Source organism: Solanum pennellii, chromosome 10 (assembly GCF_001406875.1).
Source record: "Solanum pennellii chromosome 10, SPENNV200".
NCBI classification, from domain to species: Eukaryota; Viridiplantae; Streptophyta; class Magnoliopsida; order Solanales; family Solanaceae; genus Solanum; species Solanum pennellii.
This window is the reverse complement of record NC_028646.1, coordinates 284,393-293,780: the sequence shown is the minus strand read 5'-3', so window position 1 is coordinate 293,780 and position 9,388 is coordinate 284,393. Positions and strand designations below refer to the sequence as shown.

At 30.1% G+C, this 9,388-nt stretch overlaps 1 protein-coding gene across 1 annotated transcript; it reads left to right on the top strand.

The window, feature by feature from the left end:
* The first annotated feature begins 4,312 nt into the window (after positions 1-4,312).
* LOC107032246 (adenosine deaminase-like protein) lies at positions 4,313-9,146 on the top strand. Its single transcript, XM_015233827.2, has 11 exons — positions 4,313-4,470; positions 5,504-5,574; positions 5,664-5,755; positions 5,845-5,904; positions 6,863-7,105; positions 7,196-7,272; positions 7,375-7,444; positions 7,534-7,647; positions 8,347-8,413; positions 8,539-8,643; positions 8,725-9,146. The coding sequence occupies exons 1-11, from the start codon at positions 4,394-4,396 to the stop codon at positions 8,853-8,855; spliced, it is 1,107 nt and encodes a 368-aa protein (XP_015089313.1). The 5' UTR covers positions 4,313-4,393; the 3' UTR covers positions 8,856-9,146.
* The last annotated feature ends 242 nt before the right edge of the window (positions 9,147-9,388 follow it).

The following is a 9,388-nucleotide window of genomic DNA, read 5'->3' as shown; positions in this document are numbered from 1 at the left end:
AGGGGGGGAGGTAGGAGTTTAAAAATTAAAATTTGAAGTTTAAAAAATTATAAAAAGCAAAATTAATTTTTTGGGGAGGGGGGCTGGAGGAGGGTGGTCAGGGATCGGGTGAAAAAATAAAATTTTGAAATTGAAAATATTTTTATTTTTTTAAAAATTGATGTTTTTCCCAAAGAAAAAAATGTAATTTGAAATTGAAGGAGAGCTTTGGAAAATGTTTTCCTTAATTTTGAGAAAAATGAGTTGATTTGAAAAACATTTTCCAAAACTTTTGCCCCAACCAAACATGAGAAAATTGAAAAACATTTTCACAAAATGTTTTCCTTCATACCAAACACACTCTATGTAAAATGAACTATAAATTTAAATACATGACATGCATATATTGACTTGGTGTAATAAGTTTTACTCTCTCAGTTTCAATAAGGATGACCTAGTTTGAAATGGAACGAATTTAAGAAAAAAAAAGAAGACATTTTAATCTTGTGGTTCTAAATTAAAGTTATGTCAAATGTACATAAATGTCCTTCAATCTTGTGGTTTTAAACATGCCACTTGAAAAATTAAAGTTAAAAGTGTTGCCAAAAAAGAAAAGGTGTCATCTGTTTTAAACAAACTGAAAAGAAAAAATAGAGACATTCTTTTTTAAACGGATGGAGTACTATTTATTCGCTCCACTCATTTATTGGTTCAACTCATTTTAGTCCAATCTCTTTCAAATCATTAAAAATGGGTAACTTATACAAATCCTACTGTTTTGATTAGAAGTTAATTACTTAGATTCACGATGTTAGTTTGTAATATTATGTTCTTTACCATAATTGAAAGTTATTTTTAATATTACGTTCTTTACCATAACTGAAAATCATTAATTAAGAAGTATGTCTAATTAAGAGATAAAAAGAAAGACAATAACTAAGGAGAAAATGTTTGTAACAACTTTAGAAGGTATCAAATATCACAACTGCTAAAAATATCAAAATAAAACTCTTCTTCATCTTTTTGGCAATTCAGTATAGTTTAGACTTCCTAATTCAAACTCATAAACTTTTATTCAGATATATATATATGACCCATTACTTGACCTATTGTGATCCAAGCAAATAATTTAAATTAGATTGAGTACCGACTCCCAACCCATCCAATTTTCACCACTAATTTCAATTAAGAAATTTAATTTAAATGGTTAATTATCGAGAAATTAATCTAAATAGTCGTCTACCTAATTGATTAATATTTAGTAAATGCATAATATATGTACATAACTTCATATGATCATATATGATTAAGATATAACCTATGTGTACCAGTTAAAAAAAATAAACAGTAATTTTTTCGGTCTATTTATGTGGATATCCATATTGATTTGTTTATATCATTGTCATAGAGGATTATACTAATTTTGCTTTATATCGTTTTAATTTTTATAAAATATATCTAGAAAAAAAAATGAACATTTCCACATCGAAGTCCCAATCAATGTTTTCTTAAAAACGTTATCTTGAAACTTGGCCACACAATTTGTAGAAGGAACCAATCATGGAAAGGAAATATTAATAATTCATTTTAAACTGCACATTTTGCACGTTTAATAAAAGGAAATATTGTTAATTCATTGAAATCTTACTAGGTTTATTGGGAGTGTACAAAACCGAATTGAAAATTGAATCAAATCATAAATTGAGTCAAATCGGAAAAAAATTTCGATTAGTGGTTTGGTTTGACTTGGTTTAGTGTTGGAAAAAAAACCCGATTATATTTGGGTTGGTTTGATTTCAAGTAAAAAACAACAATTCAAGACCAAACCAATCCGATATTATATATATAATTTTAAAATTTTATTTTATACGTAAAAATACTATTTTTAATATAATTTTAAAATATCTCTTATACTTTTTCATAATTTTATCTTTTAATATATTTATTTCATGTCTGGAAGTTAGACTTCTTAGTAATCTAATAAAAATTATAGTCCATACATATTGATAATTATAACAAAGTTTAAACAAAAATCAATTTAATACGAATGCAAAAGAAAATCAATTCAACACTAAGAATGACAATAATATTGAATATTTATTTTTTGGTTTTACATAGATTTAGACAATTAAAATACATGATTAATTTTACTTCTTTTAATATTTAGTCACGTAACTAATACTTACTAAACTTATTTTAGCATGATTTAGTACTTTAAATAATTATCAACTTCATTATGACTTATTAATTTGCAACATTTTTCACGCGATTTTTTTTGTTGTTGGATATTTTAATGTCATTAATCATATCATATTTTTTGTTATTTTCTTGAGAAATAACTTGGATAGTTACATTTTGGTAGGACCAAAGAAATATTTGAAGTACAGGTAAATTATATGTTTATATGAAAACTTTATCGAGAAAACCCAAAAATCCAAAAAAAACTCAAAAAAACCCGAAGAACCCGAGTTTTATTGGTTGGATTTGGTTTATAAATTTGAAAATCCGACACAAATAATTTAATTTGATATTTAAATACCCAAACCAATCCGATCATATACACCCTCAGATTTCATCGATCTTCTTTAATTTTTCGACTTCTTGTGCTTTTCCTATTTGAATGAAATAAAGTAATTTTTCCAAATCTTCTATGTATTAAAGTAAAAATCATTCTTTCAAAAAAAAATATATAAAATAATTAGCTCGCACGTTTAGCCATAGAATTTTGAAATTAGTTAAAAAAGAAGGCATGTATTATAAAATTAATATAATATATAATTTGTTGTCGTAGCTTATATATGTATAAGTTATAAGAGAAATAGTGTATTATTGTCTTATTTGGAATAAAATGTGAAATAGCTAATATCAATATAATTAATATTTATATTACTAATACTTATATAATTCTAATCAATTTCATTAAACGATCCCTAATTATATAAAGTAGAAAGTGACTATAAAAATATTTATTAATAATTTTACATTTAAAATGACTAGAAGAATAGACTTAAAATAAAAATACATATATTCACATTTTTGAGATAAGGTCTTCCATTAGCAAATTACTATTAATATTTTGACTTCATTAAATCACTTAATTGTGTTTAATTTATTTAGATTTTTACTTTATTAATTACTTAATCATAATAAACTTTGAATTATTAATTTGTATTTTATATTCCTATACTAACTACATCATTTTAATTTTATTGACTATCATGAAATTAAGATACATGAGTATCCTTTAATATCAAAGATAGGATCGATGTCAGAAATGAGAAATATTGATATATATAGTAGAGAACAATATAATAAATAACATTACATTATAGTATTGTGTTCGAACAAACTCAATAACTACAATAAATTCTTCAGAAGCCATAAACACAAAATAAATAACAAAAAATTGCGTATATATAAAAATAATTAGGTAATTGATTAAAGTGTAACTGAGAGCCAAGGAAATTGATTTTCCAAAGAGAGTTGCAGGCAATTGAGTCTGTATTTTGTTTTTGGGCAGTTACCCCTATATAAGGAATGTAATATATTTTTCTAAAATAATTATATTTGGAATTTAATATTTCAATTTATATATATAGGAATTTTAATTGTGTCATTTTTCACTCCTTTGGAATAGGAAAAGTTGGATAGTTACCACAGAATTGGTGTATAGATTTGATTTAAACCAATTAATTGTGATAGGTAACTTCGATGTGTATATAAAAAATTTAATCCGTTTATATATGTTATCGTATACATAAAGTTTATTAATTAGGCAATTAATTACTATAAGTTATTGATGTATATATCAAAAATAATACCATCCTAATTCAAAGCATTTTGATATATATAAAACCAAATTTATATGCATAATATTGATTGTATATATATATTTTTTTTTTAGGAAAAAGAATGTGCAAAATCAATATACAATAAATATGAAATTAAAGTTAAGTACAAAGGTAAGATTTTTGAGAAGAAAGAAAGATAAGACTAGAATCTTTTTGATAATAATCAACAATTTTTTTTTTTATGTATATAGTTTTACTGAACTAGAGTTATTATGAAGTATAAGATAAAAGATAAAATACAATTATTATATAATAAATACAGATAAATTTTTTTTAAAATAACATAATCACATCAAACCAGTTGTTACCTATTATAATTTTTTCATTATTAAATATAATTGAATTGAAATAACAATAAAAAAAACAAACATCATATGTAGGTGTTAATTATTAAATCTTATGATTAATTGGTAACCAATAAGTCAAATTTGAGGTTGAATAATGGTTATGACTTATAGTTGATTTTGTTATTCTTTCTAATCTATTGTCTTTTTTTTTTTTTATATAGTTTTTTTGCAGGCAGCCCTAAACCCCCAAGTGCAAGTCCTCCATTTATTCTCAAGATGAATTGGTGGGTGTCAATGCCAAAAGTTGAACTACACGCTCACCTTAATGGCTCCATCAGGGACTCCACTTTGATGTATGTTCTCTTTTTCTTGAAAGACTTATGTATGCTGAAAAGTTTTAACTACTTATTCCTATCTGCTGATTTTGTTGCTTCATTCCATGAAAAAAACTGATTTTTGGGTGTTAATTCTTGTTTTCCCCCATTTTTATAGTTGTGGATTGAGTTTCCCACATTGGCTAAGTGATGGGGGATTTGGTTTCTTTATATGCCTTGGACAATCCTCTCCGCCGTTTAATGGTTTGAGTTTAGTTTACACTTGTTTGTCCAAATGCTTGACCTTTGTCATCAGTGTAGATTCATAATTGCAATATAGAAATTATTTGCTTGGGTGTATATTTGACAACAAAAGTCAGGTTGGTTGCGGAATATGGGAATGTCTAATGTTGTTTTTACTTGGGAGAACTTTTTGGACTGTTGCGAGTAGGGAATTAGTTCAGTTGACTCAAATAGAACGGCTATCCAAAAAAAGATTATAGTCCTTCAAAGTGAGGTTGTTTAAAGTGTACACAGACCTTATCCCTACATCAGAATAAAAAAAATAGTAACATGATAGTATTACAACAAAGTAATACGATAGTCGAAATTAGAAACAACATATATCAATAAAAATCAAAGGACAAGAAACTATAAGAGTATTGCTAGGACTAGTAGTTTGTACGAACAACAAGGCAAGGCATTCCTATGCACTAACCTTCTACCTTGATCCATGTCCTTCACAATTTCCTATCTGAGATCATGTCCTTGGTAAGCTGAAAGATGAGACAACATCATACCTTGTCATATAACCTCTCTCCAATACTTCTTCAGTCTAACTTTAATGATTACATCAAACCAATACGGACCATTTTGTTTCTTTTCTTCTGCTGGGACATATAAACACAATCTTCTTAATGATCAAAAAAGAAATTACCTTTGAAAAATAAAGAGATCAGTCAATTACCTTGTTTTGCTTGTCATTCCATTGCTTTAACTTCTGAGTTGGCATTTCTTCTTGCTTAAGTCTTATTTTCCAAAAACTTATGTGTATTCAATCTTTATTTTGCAGGGAACTTGCCAGAGAACTGGGTGACAGGGGGCTCGTACATTTTCCCGATGTGGAGCGTGTTATCTTAAAACGTAAGTCGTACTTTTCAAAATAATATGTCAAGCTCCCCTTTTTTTTAGTAGCTTGAAACTTGCCTTGAGCTCAACTCTTTGTGATTCAGATGATCGCTCCCTTACTGAAGTCTTCAAAATGTTTGATTTGATTCACGTTCTTACAACTGACCATGAAACTGTAACCAGAATTACTAAAGAGGTACTTTACTAGTGCAGTAGTCCAAACTTTATATCATGCAATGTATGCTGCAATTATTTGATTCTTTTTGTTATTACCATGAAAAATAGGTAATTGAAGATTTTGCTGCTGAAAATGTTGTATACTTGGAGCTAAGGACAACTCCAAAGGTACTTGAACTGTATCATTAGCTTGATCAGTAGGCTCCTAATTGTGCTGCTTGTTGTTACAATGGATATAAATTTAGAGAATTGTAACAAGTCAGCTGTCAGCTGGAGTGGACTTGGCATTTAGAATCAAATTTAGCAAGCATAGCTGGTTGAATTAAGTGAACCAGATACTTGACATTGTGTTTTTGATATTAGCTTCATTTGACTATACACTTGTTTTTCTATATAGTTATTTGGTGAAGGGGTATAAAAACAGGAAATAAAGATATGGCACATGGGGTTAACTCAAGTATTTCCCAAGTCCATATAAGCATACCATCATTCCATTTTCCAACCAATGTGGGACTCTAGTCCACTCTAACAATATGCAAATGCGTCTTTACTCATTTGATCTCATGTATTCTGTTCTTACTTTTAAAGGAAATCGATTTGATAGAAAAGCTGTTAACTTCACCTAAAAGATCTCTTTGCTGGTACTTCCTTGATTATTTTCAGATAAAAACATGATAAGAAACTTAACATTGCTGTTGGAAATAGTAAACTTAGATGTTTAAGTGTGTAGGACCGTGTGTCTTTTAGTTACCCTAGAAGCATGATCCCTTGTATTATTTAGGTATGACTTTTATGTTATTGTAGCCAAGTTCATGGTTTGCGTACTTAAAGCATATATTAGGTGTGAGTCTAGGTCTCCTCACACCTATTAAAGCGTACCTTCTAGTATTGTTATGTAAGAGTGGGGTTTTGTACATATTATTAGTGTGCTTTATATTTATTTCCCTTTTCCATCCTCCTCGTGCCTGATGATATTGTGAAGGGTCCCACCTTACATTCCAACAGTTTCATCGACTAGTTTAGAACTCCAAAAGGATCCTTCACATATGTACTGTTCTAGCTCATTCATAAGAGACGATCATGATATGTAAAGATCTTATTTTTGACATGTCTTTTCTGATTGCAGAAAAATGTCTCCAAAGGGATGAACAAGAAGTCATACATGGAAGCAGTTTTGGAAGGTTTAAGGGCTGTCAGTAACGTCGAAGTTGATATTTTTAGTGAACCTAATTTTGATTGTCGTGCTAGTTCCGGTATTTCTGCTCGAAACAACGAATGTGAAAGCAATGGAACAGGAAAAAAGAAAATATATGTCAGACTTCTACTCAGTATTGATCGTCGTGAAACCACAGAAGCTGCAATGGAAACTGTATGTTTCTGAATCTGATGCACAAAGAGGCTAAAAATTGATATTTAGCTTAAAGTCCAAGGCTTGATAACTTTTTTGTCATTGGTGAAGGTTAAGCTTGCTCTGGAAATGAGACATTTGGGAGTTGTGGGTATCGACCTTTCTGGCAATCCTATCATTGGTGAATGGTACTATTTTGCATGTAAAAAGTGTTCCATTGCATATTATTCTTGTCTTGCATTGTCGATAGACTAATAAGGTTTGAATTTTTTGATACTCTTCTCTTGTAGGCTAACCTTTCTTCCTGCTTTGGAGTTTGCTAAAGAGCAAGGACTTCTGATTACCCTTCACTGTGGCGAGGTGCATCTGGCTTCACTAGTTTGTCCAGCTTTTATCAGTGTCACACCGTAATCTCTCTGATTGGTGTATTTGGTACTTAGTGCTATTAGGTACCCAATCAGGTGGAAATCCATGCAATGCTAGATTTTCTTCCCGCAAGAATTGGCCATGCTTGTTGCTTTGGAGAAGAAGAATGGGCAAAGCTTAAATCCTTAAAATTACCGGTTAGAACTTTCACATGTGTATTTCCAGATTTCTAGGACATTCATTTTTTTTTGATACAATTGAATCACACATATCAATGATTGAGCAAATACTTTACCAAATTTCCTACTCTACCCTAAAATGGCCTGAATGCAAGGTCATTTCTCCTTTTTCTTATACCCCCATGTATTTGCTGGGTAAAGAAAGCTTCTAGATATTTTCATCTAAGAAGACCATCTACTGTTGTCAAAGGCATGCTTAAACTGCACTTACGCCTTGAAGCGAAGTGCAAAACATGTTGAGCGAATGTGTGCTTCAGTGTCATCATCAAGGCTCTAGTACATACTTTTCGTTGCCATTGAGCCCCTCCTGAAGAGGAGATACCAAACAATTAATATTTCACTTTATTGTAATCCTTTTTTTTTCCAGTTTTTTTGTCCATATATTTGTTATTTATGCTTATTATTATTAGCCTTGGACTGAACATATATATTTGTAAATTTTTTTCTTCCTATGCACTTTTCATTATTTGAAGCTTGAAGCCCCAACAAAGCTTAGAGCTTATATATGCTTTTCGCTTTTGATAACACTGATACCACCATCATGGACAAGATGCAGAATCTCTTTTTGGCCTTACCATGTTTTAAAGATGGATCGAAGTTCTCTTGGCCTACTGATCCTTCGAGTTTTATCACATTTTGCTTTCTCTGTCATTGTAGGTTGAAATTTGCTTGACTTCCAACATCAGGACTGAAACGATATCTTCTTTGGATATTCATCATTTTGGTGAGGTTTCCGATCCTCTTTAGATTGTGCTTTGTACTGTTGTTACTCATGATCGTTGACAAAGTCATTTCTTATGAACCGTAACTACTTTGATTTGAGTGCATAACCATAGCTTTGACTTGCAGCGGATTTATATACTAGTGGACATCCAATTGTCCTCTGCACTGATGACTCGGGGGTATTCTCTACCAGCGTATCTGGCGAGTATAGTCTTGCCTCTTCTAGTTTTGGTACGTATTACTTTATGCAAAAATGCGTAGTTTGGTTTTAGATTATGGTCTCACTAACTTTCGTTTTTCTAATTTACAAAGGTATACAAAAAAGAGAGATGTTCCAGCTGGCTAGGAATGCTGTTAATTTTATTTTTGCTGGTAATAAAGTAAAACAAGAGCTGGAGCAAGTATTTGATTTAGCTGCAAAGACCCTGAAACCGGGTTTTTAAATGGAACGATATTGACATTGAAGATTTATATAATCGACTCCAACTTGCTTGAGATTGAAGCGTTTGTTGTCATTGCTTATGCCACTTATTTCTTCTATATAATATATGTTGGTGACGAAACAATAGATATTGGCAAAACTGGCTCTATATTCAAATTATCGACTACTTCTCTACCTTAGTATTTTTCAAACCTGGTTCGCCATTATGTTTTTATTGAGCCTGAGGGTCTTTCGATTTCTGTCACTATCTATTGTTTTTTATATTTCGATTTATCGTATTATTTGTTGTATTTACTGCTCTCTTTTTTTCAGACTGGATTGTTATATTTTCTACTGTATGTTCTATGCCTTCTTCACTTCCGTCATATTTTTTTTTCGAAACCGAGGGTCTATGAATTACACTTGTTTTTATTATCGGGAACAACTTATCTACCCATGGGATTACATTAGGTGTGTGTACACCCAACCTTCTCTAGACCTCTACTTATGGAATTATATTGGGTTGTTGTTGTAAAAAGATTAGGTAAAGAATGC

Bases quoted from the DNA above. Each gene is read 5' to 3' on its own strand.
- LOC107032246 (XM_015233827.2), top strand. From the start codon at position 4,394: ATGAATTGGTGGGTGTCAATGCCAAAAGTTGAACTACACGCTCACCTT. The intron at 7,106-7,195 runs GTATGTTTCTGA...TCATTGGTGAAG, and splicing joins CAGAAGCTGCAATGGAAACT to GTTAAGCTTGCTCTGGAAAT. The intron at 8,414-8,538 runs GTGAGGTTTCCG...TTTGACTTGCAG, and splicing joins TTTGGATATTCATCATTTTG to CGGATTTATATACTAGTGGA.